At 39.6% G+C, this 19,827-nt stretch overlaps 1 protein-coding gene across 1 annotated transcript in view; it reads left to right on the top strand.

Annotated features, from left to right (window-relative positions):
• Positions 1-19,827, top strand: part of ROR1 (receptor tyrosine kinase like orphan receptor 1) — a 207,869-nt gene that overhangs the window by 84,059 nt on the left and 103,983 nt on the right. Inside the window, exon 4 of the mRNA XM_036824114.1 lies at positions 72-102. Within this exon, the coding sequence (XP_036680009.1) occupies positions 72-102 (31 nt within the window). The remainder of the gene's footprint in view (positions 1-71; positions 103-19,827) is intronic.

The following is a 19,827-nucleotide window of genomic DNA, read 5'->3' on the forward strand; positions in this document are numbered from 1 at the left end:
GGCTGTCCTGATGTTCACCCTCCAATAACCCAGACTGACTGTTTCTTTTGTTTTTCTTTTCATTTCTTCAGGCCCCCCTCCCACTGCAAGTCCAGGGTCCTCGTAAGTACTTGTATCTTCTTTCTTGTCTTTTTTAAGCGCTTCTCCAGAGTTGCTAGGGCAAACGCCATGTTGTCCTCTGCTTGGGTCAAAACACTGTGTTTCCAGATTTCATTCCATCTTGCCCTGCCCTCATTCCATTTTGCTTTTTCTTTGATATGAAGATTCATAGGAGACCAGCACTGGCAGTAATCTCAAGCATGGTAATGTTGATTCTGAGCAATCAAAGCAAAAAATCTACTTACATGTACTATTTTAAAATTAAGCTAACATTTAGTCACAATGGATTTGGTAAAATCAAACAAAAAAAAATGAAACAGTGCTGGCTTAGGAACCTATAACTCTAGTCTTTGCTTAAAAGGATCTGTTCTCCGTTTCTGCAAATATTTCTGATGCTTTAGTTATTGAACAGGTCATCTGTTGGGTGATCACTTTATTTTTATTCCCTTTAAAAAACTCAGAGGCAGAAGTTCTGACTCACCTAGGAGAAGAAAGCCCGGGGTCTGGATGAGAGTTACATGGAAGTTTGATTCATTTTGAGTCCCTTTTTAATAGAGTCTCAAGATCCAGTTTCTTTAACTGACACTATTGTTGATACATTTTTCCTTTTCCGGCTAAGGGAATCTCTTCTTTCATTGTAGGAACATTCACTTGGCATATTTTTCTTTATGTATAATTTTTATTTGGGGGGGGAGACCCATTTATTAAAACGCTTGCTCTGCAAGAAAATATATTCCATATTTTGTAGATTTCTGAAGTAAAACTTGCCGGGTTCTGCCATGAGAGCATCAAAATGCCTGGCCTTGACTAAACCAATGGCAAATACAACAGCTGCTTAATTTGCTCTAATCCTCTCTGTGCCTCTTAATTACAGTGTGGGATATTTTAATATATTTGTGTGTCCCTGGAGGCCCAGTGGCCCACAATCCCATTAATAAAACAGGTAATGGGTAAAAATAAACATTGGCTTTCAGCCACACTGTTCTGCTATTTCATCAGCCAATTAAAGGCAACTGTTAAAAGAGTCTTTAAAATCACCCAAGTGCTAACTGCATTCTACTTGCTCAGGTAGAAAATGCTGATTCATCTTAAAACAGATCAGAAGTGTGGTCACTGTGCCTTGCATTTCTTTCTCTTTTTTTTATAATAAATATTTATTTATTTATTTTTGGCTGCGTTGGGTCTTCGTTGCTGTGCGCGGGGTTTCTTTTTAGTCGCGGCGAGCGGGGGCTACTCTTCGTTGCGGTGCACAGTCCTCTCATTACGGTGGCTTCTCTTGTTGCGGAGCACAGGCTCTAGGTTCGCGGGCTTCAGTAGTTGTGGCACGTGGGCTCAGTAGTTGTGGCTCACGGGCTATAGAGCGCAAGCTCAGTAGTCGTGGCACAAGGGCCCAGTTGCTCCGCGGCATGTGGGATCTTCCCGGGCCAGGGCTCGCACCCGTGTCCCCTGCATTGGCAGGCAGATTCTCAACCACTGCGCCACCAGGGAAGCCCTGCCTTGCATTTCTTGAAGTTAACCTTTTTTTTCTTTTTTTTTTTTTTTTTTGATGAACTCACTTATTGGTTGATATGTGGAATCCCTTTGAAGTCTTATGTAAGCAAAGATGAAAACTTTTGTTACGGGCTGTAAAAATGCTTCCCACGCTGGTACCTTATTTGTTCCTGTTAATCTGAGTTTCAAATGTTGTAATCTGTATCCTAGGTTGATTAATGTGGTTCACTAGTCTGCCTTTGCTATTAAGCACTGGGCTGTTAACTTTCTACCTGTTGTATTTGCATCAGAGTTCCTTTTTTTAGTATCAAAATTATTTTTAAACCCTTTTATGTCCTGACTTGAAGTTTTCATTCTTTCCTGCTACCTTTCTGAGGAACCCAGTCTATCTTTCATGGTTTTTAATTTCATACAAAGATAGTATTCTGCTTTTGTGAGCTGCTATCTATGGAAAGCGTATTGAAGTTCCTTAAGGATGCTCAACCGTAGCTACAAGTATCCTTTGATGTCAGGCACTCTGTTTTTTGTTAGCTGTCCATTTATCCATCATGTTAATCGGCAATAGCATGAAATGTACAGTTGCCATGTTTGCTTGGAGGGAGCTGCAAAAAAAATACAATCAAAGTTGGAAATCCCACAGGGCCTTCTGCAGCTCAATCTTTATCCTCAGTTTGGCATTTTGATACCCTTTTCTCGCATTCCCTTAGAAACTGGCGATGTATCCTGCTTTTTTCTCCTTTCTCAGCTGCCACCACTTACCCTATCTCTAAGAGTTCCTTTCTTCCTAAGACTTACTCCCAAATGGAATGCTAGTTCCCTTCTCTATCCTCATAGCCCTCAACAAGCAGCCAAACCTCCCTACAAGGGGACAGGCAGGACGTAACAAAATAATAGCCATATATCACCGCATTGAGGAGTGCTCTGAAAGCCTTTTGTCAAACTGCACAGTCCTTTCCCAACGCAGGAGTAAAGTGCAGTTATAAGATGGCTCTGTTTGCTTGAAGGTGGCACTGCAAGAGTTACTGCAAGGAAACCAAATGCAAGTTCATGACGCACCTGACATTTGGAACAGTGAAATATATTAGGTGTATGAAACCTGGTGAGAGCTGAGTGCCCACTGAGGCCACAGGGCTATATACCCCTGGTCTGGGATGGGCTTGTAGGGCCCTGGGGACTATGGCCCAGGAAGGCAAAGCATGTGAGGCACTCGCCACTCCCTCTAGGGACTGCATCAGGTCCTCACATGAAGCTTCCAGGATGGCATTTTAGTTTGTAGTAGGAGCAAGTTAGAGCTGTTGGTTTGTCTTCTGTTCATAGCTGCAGGCTAGCTTTCTTCTGTCATTGCTGGGTCCTGCCCACCTCTAACAATTATCGGACCTGGGGCATGAGCACAAGTGGAGGCCCACATACCACACATCTACATATTTAAATGTTGTAAATCAGGCTAGCAAACTGTTCAGTGAAATATGTTCTGTCCTCCCACATTGACATATATACCTTCATAATGACAAAAGTTAAAAATACATGCAAAATTATGGTTTGTATATGCCTGGAAGCCAGGTACTATCAAAAATGGCTACTTTAATCATTCTTCTTCATGTCTGGATATTCTGTAAATGGGGCCAGAGATATTACATGTAATTCATAGATTGTTACATATTCGTTCCATTAAAACTTTTTTTATTGCCTTCATTTCAGCAGAATGAATACCTATGTTGTTCTAAACAAGATTTTCACATAGTGTGTATTCTTTGGACATTCTTTGGCTTGTAGGTGCATCACCCCATTTTCTGCTTTGATACTCGCATGGCATTCTCCCTGTGTGTGTCTCCAAATTTCCTCTTTCCATAAGGACACCAGTCATATTGTATTTGGACCCATCCCAATGACCCCTTTTAAGCATGATTACAGGGGTAACAGATTACCTCTGTAATCAAGTTACCCTGTTTCCAAATAAGATCACATTCTGAGCTGTTGGGGATTATGACTTCAACATGTGAATTTAAGGGCACACAATTTGACTCATAACATGTAATATTACAAAATTTTTCTCAGCCATGTGAAACTGTTGTAAATGTACTCTGATTTGTGAGAACTTTCAGAAGCACTGATTGGAATACAAAGCAAAACAGGAAAATGGATGCTCGGTTATACTGGGAATGATAGTTTGTGGTACAAGAATCTATTGCATTCAGACTGGGAAGAAGAATTTGACAAGTTGATTAATTTATCTTTTACTGAAGTGCTTTTTTTTTTTTCTCTTGTTTAAGCTACTATTTTTTTTTAAACATCTTTATTGAAGTATAATTGCTTTACAATGGTGTGCTAGTTTCTGCTTTATAACAAAGTGAATCAGTTATACATATACATATGTTCCCATATCTCTTCCCTTTTGTGTCTCCCTCCCTCCCACCCTCCCTATCCCATCCCTCTAGGTGGTCACAAAGCACCGAGCTGATCTCCCTGTGCTATGCAGCTGCTTCCCACTAGCTATCTATTTTACGTTTGGTAGTGTATATATGTCCATGCCACTCTCTCACTTCGTCCCAGCTTACCCTTCCCCCTTCCCCTTCCCCCCTCCCCATATCTTCAAGTCCATTCTTTAGTAGGTCTGTGTCTTTATTCCCGTCTTGCCCGTAGTTTCTTCATGACCTTTTTTTTTTTTTCTTAGATTCCATGTATATGTGTTAGCATATGGTATTTGTTTTTCTCTTTCTGACTTACTTCACTCTGTATGACAGACTCTAGGTCCATCCACCTCACTACAAATAACTCAATTTTGTTTCTTTTTATGGCTGAGTAATATTCCATCGTATATATGTGCCACATCTTCTTTATCCATTCACCTGTTGATGGACACTTAGGTTGCTTCCATGTCCTGGCTATTGTAAATAGAGCTGCAATGAACATTTTGGTACATGACTCTTTTTGAACTATGGTTTTCTCAGGGTATATGCCCAGCAGTGGGATTGCTGCGTTGTATGGTAGTTCTATTTTTAGTTTTTTAAGGAACCTCCATACTGTTCTCCATAGTGGCTGTATCAATTTACATTCCCACCAACAGTGCAAGAGGGTTCCCTTTTCTCCACACCCTCTCCAGCATTTATTGTTTGTATATTTTTTGATGATGGCCATTCTGACCGGTGTGAGATGATATCTCATTGTAGTTTTGATTTGCATTGCTCTAATGATTAATGATGTTGAGCATTCTTTCATGTGTTTTTTGGCAATCTGTATATCTTCTTTGGAGAAATGTCCGTTTAGGTCTTCTGCCCATTTTTGGATTGGGTTGTTTGTTTTTTTGATATTGAGCTGCATGAGCTGCTTGTAAATTTTGGAGATTAATCCTTTGTCAGTTGCTTCATTTGCAAATATTTTCTCCCATTCTGAGGATTGTCTTTTCATCTTATTTATGGTTTCCTTTGGTGTTCAAAAGCTTTTAAGTTTCATTAGGTCCCATTTGTTTATTTTTGTTTTTATTTCCATTTCGCTAGGAGGTGGCTCAAAAAGGATCTTGCTGTGATGTATGTCATAGAGTGTTCTGCCTATGTTTTCCTCTAAGAGTTTGATAGTGTCTGGTCTTACATTTAGGTCTCTAATCCATTTTGAGTTTATTTTTGTGTATGGTGTTAGGGAGTGTTCTAATTTCATACTTTTACATGTACCTGTCCAGTTTTCCCAGCACCACTTATTGAAGAGGCTGTCTTTTCTCCACTGTATATTCTTGCCTCCTTTATCAAAGATAAGGTGACCTGAACTGCTTTTGCCACTGCAATCCTTCCTGCTCTCCAAGCAGTGTCCATCGCTTCTGCTGGCAGTGGTACAACTCACAAACCTTCACGGTATACAATCATGGTTGTCTTCTGTTTCAAGGACATAGGGTAAGAGATGTTAGAGAAGTGATCCCTAGGACCAGGACAGTGTTAGTCGGTCACGGGAATGGATGTTTAAGGCTTGGATCACTGTGCCAGCACTAAGTGCCAGATCCCAAGAGGCAGAGATGTACTGCCTCTACGTACTCTATGTGTACTCTACGCTTACTCAGTTTATTTTCTATGTACTTTTTGTATGTGGGCCCGGGACAGGGGCCTTCTTCTTTTTCTTTTTTTTTTAATAACAATTTTACTGAGATACAGTTCACATGACATAAAATTCACGATTTTAAAGTGTAAAATTCAGTGTTTCTAATATATTCACGGTGTGGTGTAACCTTCACTACTATCTTATTTTAGAATATTTTCACCATCTCATAAAGAATCTCCTCCCAGTCCCTGATAACCTCTAGTCTGCTTTCTGTCTCTATGAATTTGCCTGGTCTATATATTTCATATAAGTAGAATCATACAATATTTGTCCTTTTGTGTCTGGCTTCTTTTATCTAGCATACTGGTTTCAGGGTTCATCCACATTATAGCATGTGTCGGTACTTCATCCTTTTTTATGGCTGAATAATGTTCCATTGTATTCCATGTTTTGTTTATCCGTTCATCTATTGGTGGACTTTTGGGTTACTGCCACTTTTTGCCTATTCTGAATAATGCTGCAATGTTCATGTACAAGTTTTTGTGGGGTGTGTGTTTTCTGTTCTCTTGAATGTATACCTAGGAATGCAATTCCAGGGGCATATGGTATTTCTACGTTTAACTTTTTGAGGAACTGCAAAACTCTTTTCCAAAGGGCTGTACCATTTTATGTGCCATTTTATACTCCTACAAAGAATGTATGAAGGTTCCAATTTCTCCAATTTTCCTTCTATTTATTTTTAATTATTATAACCATCCTAGTGGATGTGCAGTTGTGATTTTTTTTCATTGTGATTTTGATTTGCATTTTTCTAATGCCTAATGATGTTGGACATCTTTTCATGTGCTCATTAGCCATTTGTATGTCTTCTTTGGAGAAAGGGCTGTTCAAATTCTTTGCCCATTTTTAAATTGGGTTTTTTGCCTTTTTATTCTTGAGTTGTAAGAGTTCTTCACATATTTTGGATACTGTACCCTTATCAGATATATGACTTGCCGGTATTTTCTCCCACTCTGTGGGTGTCTTTTCATTTGCTTACTAGTGTTCTTTGAAACAAAAAAGTTTTAAATTTTGATGAAGTTCAATTTATTATTATTTTTATTTTCGTTCTTACATTTAGGTTTTTGGTTCATTTTGAGTTAAATTTTGTCTATGGTATGAGGTAGGAATCCAGATTCATTCTTTTGCACATGGAAATCCAGTCTTCTCAACACCATTTGTGGAAAAGACTATTCTTTACCTATTGAATTGTCTTGGCACCCTGTTAAGAACCAATTGACCATAAATGTATGTGTTTATTTCTGGACTCTCAATTCTACTCCATTGATTGATGTCAGTATTCTTTATGCCAGTTCCACACAGTCTTGATTACTACAGTTTTGTAGTAAGTTTTGAAATCAGGAAATGTGAGTCCTCTCTTTCAGTCAGTGTTCTACTGGAAAAACAGAGCCAGAGATTTATTGCAAGGAGTTGGCTTATGTGATTGTGTGGGCTAGCTAGCCAAGTCTGAAATCCGTAGGGTAGGGTGTCAGGAGGAGCAGGCTAGACTCTCCTCGCCAGGTACTCATGCTGCAGTCCATAGCTATAATTTCCTCTTCATCAAGGAAGCCTTACTTCTGTGCTAAAGGCCTTTCACCTGATTGGCTCGAGCTCACTCATTTATGGACGATGATTTCCTACAGTTAGTCAGCTGACTGTAGATGTTAATCACATCTACAAAGTACCTTCACAGCAACACCTAGACTAGTGTTTGAATAACTGGGAACTATACCTTGCCAAGTTGACACATAAAACTGACCATCACATCCTCCAAAATTGTTCTTCTTTTTGAAGATTTTTTTCCCCTATTCTAAGTTCCCTTGCATTTCCATATGAATTTTAGGGACAGCTTGTTAGTTTCTGCCTAGTGGCCAGCTGGGTTTTTGATACGGATAGCATTGACTCTATAGATCAATTCAGAGAGTATTGTCATCTAAACAATATTGAATCTTCCAGTGCATGAACATGAGGTGTCTTTCTATTTAATTTCTTTCAATAATGTTTTGTAGATTTCAGTGTACAAGTTTTACTCTTTTATGTTAAATTTATTCCTAAATATTTTATTATTTTTCTTGCTATTGTATATGGAATTGTTTTCTTAATTTAGTTTTCAGATTATTCATTGCTACTCTGTAAAGATACAACTGATTTTTGTAAGTCGATTTTATATCTTATACCCTTACTAAACTCACTTATTAGCTCTGTGTGTGTGTGTGTGTGTGTGTGTGTGTGTGTGTGTAGCTTCCTTAGTATTTTCTATCATACGATCATGTCATCTGCAAATAGAAACTGTTTTAGTTCTTTCTTTTCAATCTAGATGCCTTTTATTTCTTTTTCTTGTCTAATTGCTGCGACTAGAGCCTCCTGTACAATGTTAAATAGAATTCGTGAGAACAAACATTGTCTTTTCCCTGATCTTAAGGGAAAATCTTTCATGATGCTAGCAGTGGGTTTTTTGTAGATACCTTTTATCAGGCTGAGGAAGTTCTGTCCTTTTCCTATTTTGTTGAGTATTTTTTATTATGAAAGGGTGTTGGATTTTGTCAAATGCTTTTTCTGTGTCTATTGAGATGATCACAATTTTTTGGTCCTTTATTATATATTAGTGTGGTATACTACATTGATTAATTTTTAATGTTAAACCAAGCTTACATTCCTGGAATAATTTCCAGTTAGTCATGATGTATAATTCCTTTTTATATGTTGCTGGATTCAGTTTGCTAGTAATTTTTTTGAGAATTTTTGCATCTATGTTTATAAAAGGTATTGGTCTGTAGTTTCCTTTTTGTATGATGTCTTTGTCTAATTCTGATGTCAGGATAATACTGACCTCTTAGAATGAGAAGTATTCTCTTCTATTTTTGAGGAAGAGTTTGTGAAAATTCTTCCTTAAATGTTTGGTTAAAATTCACCAGTAAAGCCATTTGGGCCTGAACTTTTCTTTGTGGTAAGTTTCAAAATTACTGATTCGACTTCTTGTTATAGGTCTATTCAGGTTTTCTGTTTCTTTATGAGTCAATTTTAGTGGTGTGTGTCTTTCTAGGAATTTGTCCATTTCATCTAGATTATCTAAGTTGTTGGTATATAGTTGTTTATAGTTTCTCTTATGTTTTTTAGAATTTCTGTAATATCAGTTGTGATTTAGCTCCTTTCATACCTAATTTTAGTAACTTGTATTTTTTTTTTCTTGGTGAAACTAGCTAGTCTAGCTAAAGGTTTGTTAATTTTATCAATCTTTTCAAAGAACTACCTTTTGTTGAAAACTGGGCATTTAAATAATGTAATGTGGCAACTCTAGAAATCAGATCACTTCCCTTCTAATGTTGCTGTGTGTTGTTGTTGTTCCTGTTTGTTTAGTGACTTTCCTGGAATAATTCTGAATAGTCTATATTCCCCCAACATGTGTGGCTACTGAAGTCTCTGCTCAGTTAGCTCAGTGATCAGCTAACAATTGGACAGAGATTTCTTTAAACCAATGTCTCCCATCCTTTGCCGAGGGGCTCCATGTGTGTTTTGGGGGATTACCTTTAGCACTCCAGCAGTTTATAATTCTGCCTTTGCTTTCATTTCCTGCTTGAGCATGGCCTCAAAGTTAGCCAGGGCTTTCTCAGGTCTTTCCTGGGCATGCACACAACCCCTCACATGAGTGCATCCTTTTACATCCCCAGGAGTATGTCAGAGGTTTTCAAAGCCTGCCTATAAACATCTCATTCCTTAGATCCTCCCTTTGAGCTTTTGAGCCTTTTGGCCAGGCTCTTCTTTTCCCCAACTGGTATTGTTACCCCAGACAACTATGAGTTTTTTTCAACAAATGTCCTGGAGCTAGGGCTTTTCCCACCGAGAAGCCCTGAGTCCAGTCAAAAGAAATAATCAAGCCCTGTGAATGGAGCTTTTCCAGAATGCTGCTGGACGGGGCAAGTCATGCCGGTTCTCTGGAGATGTGGCTTTTGAGGCGCTCCAACCCGTCTGCCTCCTCCAGTGACTGCTAGGCTGCTGGCCTTCACAGCTGCTGTTGGGGGTAAGCTGCTGCTTTTCAAGGCTACTGCAGAACTCAGAAGAGGGAGATGAGAATAGGGCAAGTTAAAATTCCATAGGACTCTGACCTTACCAAATTTAAGTGTTTTTTCTTGAATAAATGCTCCTCAGAGTATTACAAGCCTTTGGCTAATTTCCAGAGTTATGAAAATGTTGATTTTCACAATTTTTTTGGCCACTATTGATGCTTTTATGGAGGAACAGATTTTTGGAGGTCCTTACTCTGTCATTCCATATTTCCTGCCTTCACCTGGGCATCTTATTGATGTCACGGACAATACAGGGTGGGTGCTGTCTTAGGAGGCCAGTGAGGCCCCAGGGTATTGTTCCATATGATGACAGCTTCCCTTTGTTGAACTTCTTCCCCCAATAAGGCAATGGATGGGATTTTTTTACATACATCACCTCTCTGCTCCAAAACAGCTCTCCAGGGAAGATGTTTTGATCCCCATATTATTGAAAAGGCTCACACAAGTTAAATGGCTTTAATTGGACCTAGTTCATATTCGACTTCTTCAGTTTTAATCTTTTGGGATCATTAAATTTATTAGTTGACCCCAGTGAGGCCTGGGGAGCACCAATACTATATCACTCATGTTTGCCTGAGGTCTCCTGGTATATATCTTGAGCTTTCTAACAGGCAAACAGATCCAGTACAGCAAACACTAAGCATCAGTTCAGTCCAACAAATAGTTATCAGTCACCTACAAAATGCCAGGCTCTTGTCCACGCTCTGTGGAAACTACAAAGACCAAGCTTTTCCCTCCAACTGCTTACCCAGTGTGCTGGGGCCTTCCGCTGCCTCAGCAAGCACTTCTGACCCCTCCACCCCCTCTTCTCCATCTCCCCTGCCACGCTCCTCTTGGCCACTCTCATATCCCGTTTGAAATTCGTACTAAGGCCACTTAACCTTCTTCCACCCTTGTCTCCTACAGGCGATTTCTCATCACAGAAACCAGAGTGAGCTTTTAAAAATAACTTCTGCCCTGTTAGGCCTCTCACCCCCCAGGACTTCCCATTTGGATCGATTCCCAACTTCTTGCCCTGATGTGTAAGGCTCCCTGCCATCCTCTGTGGCCTCCCACCTCTGACATTCAACTCCAGCCACGCTGGCCGTGGTTCTTTCTGTTCCTTGGACTCTCCAGGCTTGTTCTGCAGGCCCTAGGATTTCTGTGTTACCCCTTCTCTCTGCCTGGAAGGCTTTGTTCCAAGATCTTGGCATGACTCACTCCTTCTTGTCATTCAGTGCTCATCTAAAATGTCACCTCCTCAGAAATGACTCCTGAATCTAAAGTAGCCCCAGGCACTTTCTATCATATAACCCTGCTTCATTTATATCAGAGTTTTTATCACTACCTAACATTTTCTTTTTTTATTTATTTGTTTGTCTGCAAACTAAGCTTCATGAAGTCAGGGCACTGACTGCTTCATATACCAGTCTATCCCAGTCCTAGAACATAGCCAGCATTCAGTAAATAGTCACTAAAAAAAAAAAAAGGAGGTGGGGGGAGAAAAACAACATGTAAGCATCCTTTTCTACAAGATGGCGATAACAGTACCTATCCTATAGGATTGTCATTGGCAGTAATGAGACTATGACTATGGAGTACTTAGCACCTAGTAGAACTCAATAAGTATTCCTCCAATGAGTGAGATAATATTTGTTGACGACTACACTGTTCCACTATCTTCTGACACATGAAAAATCCCAGCATGGGGCCTGGTAGATAATTAAAGTGCAATGAATTTAAGTTGTATTTCTTTTCTTTAATCCTGTCAGGTCTCCTGCAGAATCAGTCTGTAGAAAGATCATGGTTTTAAAAAAAGTATCTCATAGGGTTGTTGTAAAGGTTAAATAATAAGGCGATGCATGTAAAGTAGGTAGCACTGTACCTAGCGCATATTAGAAGCTTCATAATATTGGCTGATGTCACCATCATCATCACTGCTATTTTAACAAAGAGGCTATGCCTTCTTTCCAGCTAGAGTCCTTCTGGACGGTATATCCTGCTGTGAACACCAGCCAGGGACCTTGAAGCCTTTATTCCCTTTCCTCTCATTGGCCTTTGGCTTAAGTCCCTTTCTGCAGAAAGACAGAGTGACCAGCTTTGGATGAATTTTTTCCTTCTCTTATCTCAGCCACAGTGAAGAAGTGTAGCTGGGTGCCGGCCCAGCCCAGGAATTGATAATGTAATTTTCAATTCAAGATAAACTTAAGGCCAACTTTCAACACAGCTACTCAGGCAGTTCAAGGGTGGAGATGCCCTGCAGAGGGGAAACAGGGAAGTCCGTCAGCAGCTGGCCCAGGACACAGGGGGCCACGGCTCCAAGGGAAGTAGCTAACCTCCATCTCTTCATCAAACCGCTTGAGACTCAGTCCTCTGCAGAGAAGGGGCAGAGGGAGGGAATGTGGAGAGATTAGATAAGAAGGATTTCCCAATCCCACTGGGGGATGGATTCAAAAGTACAGAAGGTTGAGAAGCCAAGTTCTTATATCCCAATCCACCCCCATCACTCAACAATTCCTGCTGTATGACTAAGGTGTGGAAAGCTTCCAATTAGAACGATACTTGTGAATATTGGCAAAGTGTATGTGTGTGTGCAGGGCACATTTAAAGGGAGAAGAGGGAAGATAAGTCCTTGCTTTCTAGGTGCACATGCTCTGAAATGAGCTTCTCAGTCTATGTGTTAGTCATAAATGTATCCCCACACCTAACACAGCACCTAGCACATAGTAGGTGCTCAACAAATGTGTATTAAATTGAATATCTAAGAGTCTCTGTCCTGAAATATTTTCTCCACATATGACAAGGTTTTATTAATTTGCTTGACACATTTTTATCTCGTTCCTTCTATGTTCCAGTCTTCTGATTCTTAGAAGCTGTTTTTAAGTCATACAAGTGGATGCCAGGTAACAAAACCAATCTAGAAGTCCTCATTCAACATGATTTATACTTTCCTTTCCTGTATTTATGAGCTCTAATATCAGCTTCTGCTATAAGTTACAGAGCCAGTACTTTTCTCAAGAAATATTAAACATCTCTACCCCAGTTCTGGCTGTGGGTGAACAGGAAGCCCCAGAGGAATCAGAGTGTGGTTTCGAGCACTGCTTCTTAAATTAATGTGATGTACATGTAAGTCACCTGGGGTCTTGTTAAAATGCAGATTCCGAAGGTGTAGGTCTGGGGTGGGGCCTGAGGTTCTGCATCGCTAGCAGGCTCCTAGCAGGTACAGGTTCTCGTGCCTCTGGTCCACAAACTTTGAGAAGCAAGGGCCTAGAGAAAAGGCAGCTGTCTGGATTCTGGTCCTTTCTGTGTCATTCACTAACCAGTGAACCTAGACAGAATGCTTACCTCCTTTGGGCCTCAGTTTCTTTATTGGCAAACTGAAGAACCTGAGTTCAATGTGATCCAAGAGTTCTTCTAACTCTTACTTTTATGGCTCATTGACTCAATTTTCTGTTTCCTTTATTATAGTAAGATCTCTTCGAGTTCTGAATTTCATGCAGTTTGCTCTTGCGTTCTCTTTCTCTGCTTTGAGGTGTTAATTGTCCTCTTTTTATCTGTCATGTACATCCATCCTGCCCATTCCAAGCATGATGGTGTATAGTTAGATCAATCAGTGAGAATGATTTTGCAGAGAACTTCCACGTAGGAACCCTCACCATCACCACCACCAGATTCTGCAATGGTGTGATACTGTGCCCTTCTGGGTGAAGAGGAAATAACTATTCGTTCTGCTGGTCAGTAGCAGGCTCTGCTCGCCTCGGTTACATAGAGCAGCATTTTCCTGCCATATTTCTTCACTAGGCTCCTGCCTTGAGGGCTGAGTTCCTCTGCTTAAAGTTAAGCAAGGGGATCACAGCAGGAAACAGTGTGATGTAGTATTGGAGACAGCCCTCTGGTGTCTTCACGTGGGCATTCTTAAAGCACTGATCAGATGACCTTGTTGCCTGACTGGCAGGCCCTGAAGGCTCATAGGAAAATAAGGACACTGGTTTGCATGTGTGACTTGTGAATACAGGGTCATTACTGATTCATATACTCATAGAGCGCTACAAGAGAAACAACCGAATCTTACAACAAACACAATAAATGAAATGTGATGAATAATCTTGACTCTGCTAAAGGTTGATGATGCTACTCAAAGATCAGCAACAGATAGAAGCTGCAGCCATGCCTAGACTGGCAGGACAAAGGGTTGAGGCAGTTTTACCAGAGCCCGGGAATAGGGTCATCTGTGAAGGTCGGGATATTGGCAAGCCTGTCTCGTGGGCACTGGGGTTCCCCCTGATCTCCCAGGGCAGAAAGAAGGGGGAAGGCAACTTGGCTTCTCCCTTCCTCCCCACTTCCAAATGCCAGCCAGTGCCTCCCATTAGGGGAACTCTACAAGAAGCCAGCTGACACAAGAAGCCTGAGAATTGCAGCCTGCAGAGGTCGCCTCCCTTGTGCATGCTGAGCTGAGCAGGGGAAGGGGGAGGAATGAATCTGAGGGCACATAGCACCAACATTAATACCCCAGATTGATTTCCGTGCCACTAGAAAGCTGGTGTGGAGGCAGGCTAGGAGGCAACCGTGAGTCAAAGATAACATATTCAAAGTTGCTGTCCCTGCCTGATCTACGGGTGGAACCATCCAGTGGACAGTTTGGGTTGTGGAACTGGGACCTGGGATAGAAATCAGGACTGAAGGGGTAGGCATGGTAGTCATTTTGCCTAAGTTGATGGGCAAAGCTTTGCAAGGGGTGAAATTCCCAAGAGAGATTGTAAAAAGGAACAAGAATAAGAAGACCCCTTACGTTTGTATGACTGTAATTTTCAGAACCTTTTTTCCTATGTCTTTTGACCTTACAGCCATCCAATAGCTTTGACAGCATAGCCTAGTGCTCTACTTTCCTGCCTAGAAATAGAGACAAATTGATAAATGATCATGTCTGTGCTTTTTCTTATCATAGTAAGTTCTTTTAAATTGTGTAGAGAGGTGCTCAGAGTCTAGACCGCAATGTTTATGAACTCTTGGAGGCTAAAAACAAAGACAGAAAACTTCTAGAAATTTGCTTCTTGGGACTCTACAGGCAGAATTTGCTAATAACTGGGGTAAACACGTACTGAGTGCTATTCTGTTGAAGAAACTATTGCTCTGACTGAACTTTCTCTGAACTTACAACATCCTTCTCATGATTTACTGACTTCTGAACATTGACTCTTCGGTCTCTGAAGAGGGTATAAAGAATTTTTTTCAGTTAAGCAAAAACAAAACAAAACAAAAACAACAACAGCAAAAAAAAAGAGCGCTATTCTGTGCCAGGCATCTTTCTAAAACCTTGCGTGAGGATGCGCTCATCAAATCCTTTGATGTAGGCATTATTAGTTCCCCATTATACAGATTAAGTAACTCACTGTGTCTTAGTCAGTCCAGGCTGATGTAACAAAGTACCATAGACTGGGTGGTCTTTAAGCAACAGAAATCTATTTCTTACAGCTCTGGAGGCTGGAAGTCCGAGATCTATTGATAGTTGCTAACATGGTCGGGTTCCGGTGAGAGCTCTTTTGCAGGTTGAAGACTGCCGTCTTCTCGTTGTATCCTCCTATGGTGGAAAGAGAGCAAGATAGCTCTCTGGGGTCCCTTTTGTAAGGGCACTAATTCTATTCATGAGGGCTTCACTCTCATGGCTTAATTACCTCCCCAAAGCCTTACCTTCTAATAACATCCCTTTGGAGGTTAGATTCCAACACATGAATTTTGCCAGGACGCAAACATTTAGGCAATGCGCTCACTCAAGGAGACACAGCTAGCAAAGGATGAAGCCTCACTCTGAGCCCAGGCAAGTGGACCCCAGGGCTCAGGCTTTAGCCAGTCAGCTATATGCCTCCTCTGTGGGGAGACAATCAGTTGATGAACTCGTACATGAATCACACATTAGCTATTTGATGTGTCTGACTGCTAAAAGGACTCCCGGCACTCAATTTACCCTCATGAAACAGTCTTATTACAGACAAGGGGTACAGCACAGCAACAGCAGGACGTGGATATGCAATGCAGGGGGTCCAGAGATCTCAGGTGTAAGTTTTGTCTTACAACTGGTTGCACAGGACACCCTTTGTCTCAAGGTCTCAAACCTCTACTGGCCTGCATGTGAAGCATCTGGGTACCAAGAAGCCCAAAGTCAGCTCATTGTGGAGGTCCTTTCTTAGTGAGCTGGTCACATAGGCACATTCCACCCACGTGACACAACTCAACTGATGAAACCCCAAGACCCCACTGAAACCAGGTGCAAATCATAAATCCAATTATTTTTACTAAATGATGCTGACAGGCCAATATACCCTGCCCTAAGTTGAACTCATGGTTACAGACCATCATTTATCTTTAGTAAATACATTCCATAGTGATTGCCAGTGGTTGCTAGAATTAGAAGATTAGCCAGGATCAATTCAGACCAGCTGAGATTAACCCACGCTCTTCAACCCTCTTGGCTTTGCTTAGTGCATAAGTCAGGAACCTACTCCTACAACTTGGACAATGGTGAAGTAACCTAAATGTGAATGCTTGCCATTGGGATGGAAATTAGTCTATAGAGAATGGAAAAGCCATCATTGGTCAGTTCTTACAAACATCTGTTACTTCAGCAGATGGCCTAGTATTTCTGTAGCCAACTTCTAATGTCCCTACCCTTTGCTAAGTATTCCAAGACGGTACCAGGTAGCCGTTCTATGTGCTTGCATGAAGCCCTAGCTTTGTCTCAAGGCCATTAGAATATAATATGATGAGTGCTGTGATATTTATCTGTGTCTCTAGAGCAATGCTGCCCATCAGAAACATAATGCAAGTTATGTATGTAATTTTAAACTTACTAGTAGCCACATTTTAAAAAAAACGTTTAAAAGAAACAAATGAAATTAAATTTAATAAATAACTTCTTCATCCAACATGTCCAAAATATTGTAATTTCAACGTGAAATCAGTATAAAAATCATTAATGAAACATTTTGCATTCTTTTTTCTAAATTTTCAAAATCTAGTGTGTAACTTATATTTGCAACCCATCTTAATTTGGATACTAAATTTTCATCAGAAATACTTGATCTGGGGAATTCCCTGCCGTCCAGTGGTTAGGACTCCGCGCTTTCACTGCCAAGGGCACGGGTTCAATCCCTGGTTGAGGAACTAAGATCCTGCAAGCCGCACAGTGCTGACAAAAAAATAAATAAGTAAAACAAAACAAAGAAATACTTGATCTGTATTTATGCTTTATAAAATTAACAATTAAAATCATAGATTCACATTCCCAAGTTGTTCCAAATATGCTCAGTTTTCCAATAACCAAATTTAATAACCAATAACCAAATCGAATCCAATAACCAAAAAAATCATTTTTTCTTAATATTCACATCCACATTACAAAACTGGTTTATCATTTTCAGAAGAAATGATTTGACTTTGAACCATAAGGATATCAGTTTCTAAACTATGTCTATCCACATTAAGTAAATTCACTAAATCTTATATCAGCTCAGTATAAATAATATTGAATTCAAAGGTGTAGTTATGCAACTCTAAATTTATCAATACCAACAAAGCATTCTTCAAATTTTTCTTGTAGTTTTTGCAGTAAATTTATAAAATTCTGTCAATTACAATTAAAATCTTCAGCATATCAATTCATGTTAAATATATAAAAATCATGATTGTTGATTTGTATTATGAAAAGTCTTGTTTACAGCATGCATTCTCATACTTGACTACTTAGGTTACAATGAGCTTTTCCTTTCCTTGGAGATGCAAGTTTAGCTTGTTCACATCCATTGTGGCATCGGCAAAAAATGTAAATCATTCTGCCATTTTCTTGTCTTTGATTATTGAGTATTTGGCAAGCATCCCTTAAATTTCAAGAAAGTCTTGAATTGGAGTTAACAGCAAAGTAAATCTTTGTAAAATTCTTCCAAAATTCAATCAACAAGCACTGGCAATGAACACAAGATCATTACATTGATTGCCTTTAATTTCTTTCACCATTTCTGTAAACTGGCAATGATTCCACTTGCATGTATATATGAAACAATTTTAACAACTGTATGATGATGCTTTTCATAGAGTCTGCTTAATAAAACTGAGCACAGATATTTTCAATATGTTTCATACAGAACTAAGCAATAAGGAAACCATCAGTCATTTTAAGATTCCACTAAGTCTAAATTTTTGACCTAACAGCTGGAATACCATCCATCGTGGGAGAAACTAATTTTTTCATACATAGCTAAAATTCTTTGACAAATGTAAAAGATTAAAAACTACCTACTCCAGGAGTTCCATTTTATGGGCTACAAATTGACATTTCTTTGTGAATATGGAAGTCATTTAAAGTAAAATGCACCCGAAGTATTAATTGGCCAGTTTTATAACTTTCGACTCATCTAAAGCAAAAGAAAAGTTCCTACAATTTTTCAAGTTATGAATCAATTTGTCTTTGACTTTGTTAGAAAAGTTTTACATTCTACAGCCTACCCGTAACTAAAACAAAGTGGTTTTATACTCTCTCCATCTCAAAGTGGTTTCATAATTTGGCCAAAGTCACAACTCAGATTCTGTTAAAACTGTGTAAAAAAACTTTTGTACAACATTTAATTCCGACTTCAGGTGACCAGTTTCATTGATTCTTTTTTGACTGTTGAGAAGAACCTATTTTAAAATCAAAATCACTGTGTAATTGCTGAAACTGCCTCATTAATATTGCCTACTTTATTATCTTTAATTTTTTAACACAATAAACAACTTTTTTGTTTGGCTCTGCACAGCTGGCATTCATCACGAAATTTGTGACATACCTTATTCCAGTCTCTTTTCCCCATTACTGTTCTGTCTTAGTCCTATCTTCCAAATCACTACTCAATTCTGCATCAGTAGTATGCCTTCATTTTAAACTTCAAAATTTGTCCATAGTTATTTTTTAACTAGAAAAATAAATTAACTATATTATAATGAAAATAATAGTATTTGAATTTAGTTACCAACTATGATTTACATAGGTTTCACCATAATTCATGCTCTCTGCATAAAATACTCAAAACAAGCAAATTACATTGTTACATAGTATACAGAAAAAAATCATCTGAAATTAGTCTGTTTTTACCTTATAGATTGATGATGTGTTAATATGTAATGTTGGAAGCAATGTACTTGCTTGACACATGAAACATAGTAAAAGAATAAAATCTTAGGTGATACAGCAGTTAAAGTAAAATGTAGTCCTACCAGAACAAATAAAGTTGTGTTTAACAGAAAAATATTTTACACTGCTTCAGTTTTTAATTAAAATTAATTAAAATTGAATACGATTAAAATTCCATTTTCTCAACTGCATTAGCCATATTTTAACTGTTCAACGGCCACATGTCTTTTGTGGCCACCATATTGGACAGTGCAGCTCTAGAGTCTACACAGATCATCAACTCTGGCAGCAGCGAACTTGTTCACCTTGTTCACTCTTTATTCCCAGTGCACAGTAGGAGTTGAGTAATAACTTGTTCCATTAAAATGAAATAATGGGTTTAGCACAGTGACTGGCACTTAGTAGGCATTTGTTGAAGTGCTGATTGAGTGAATGATGTGCCATTTACTCATTCACTTACCAGTGACCTGGACCCAGGCAGCCTCTCTTAAGCCTACTCTGCCCAGGTGACCCAAAAAGGCAGTGAACAATCACACCGTGGCCTCATTCCAAACAGTCCTGAAAACACCATCTTACTAGTGTTGTCTAGCCTATTTCATTGAATTCAGGGGAAAAATCAAGATGTCAGCATTTCTAACCCTGATAAAGCACTCTGATGGTTAGAGCATGGGGAGATTTGACATTTGGGAGCAAAATGAGAAGCATTCTGTTAAGTTTGGGGACTGGATAATGTTCCAGCTTTGGGGTCAGAAAGATGTTTGCGGCATCTTCCAGCACAGAGCGCCACCCCAGTCCCCACTGCATCCCCTCTCAGTTCTGTTTGAGAGAGACTTTCCTTGGTAAAAACACTACAGAACTCACCACTTCTCCAGAATAATATTTGTTTGAATCAGTTTTCTGTTTAGGGCTAAAAATAGAAACTCAAATATTGAGAGCGGCAGTCGGACAGGATTTCACATCAGCATTCGGCAG

The sequence above is a fragment of the Balaenoptera musculus genome, chromosome 1 (genome assembly GCF_009873245.2).
Source record: "Balaenoptera musculus isolate JJ_BM4_2016_0621 chromosome 1, mBalMus1.pri.v3, whole genome shotgun sequence".
Taxonomy (NCBI): Eukaryota; Metazoa; Chordata; class Mammalia; order Artiodactyla; family Balaenopteridae; genus Balaenoptera; species Balaenoptera musculus.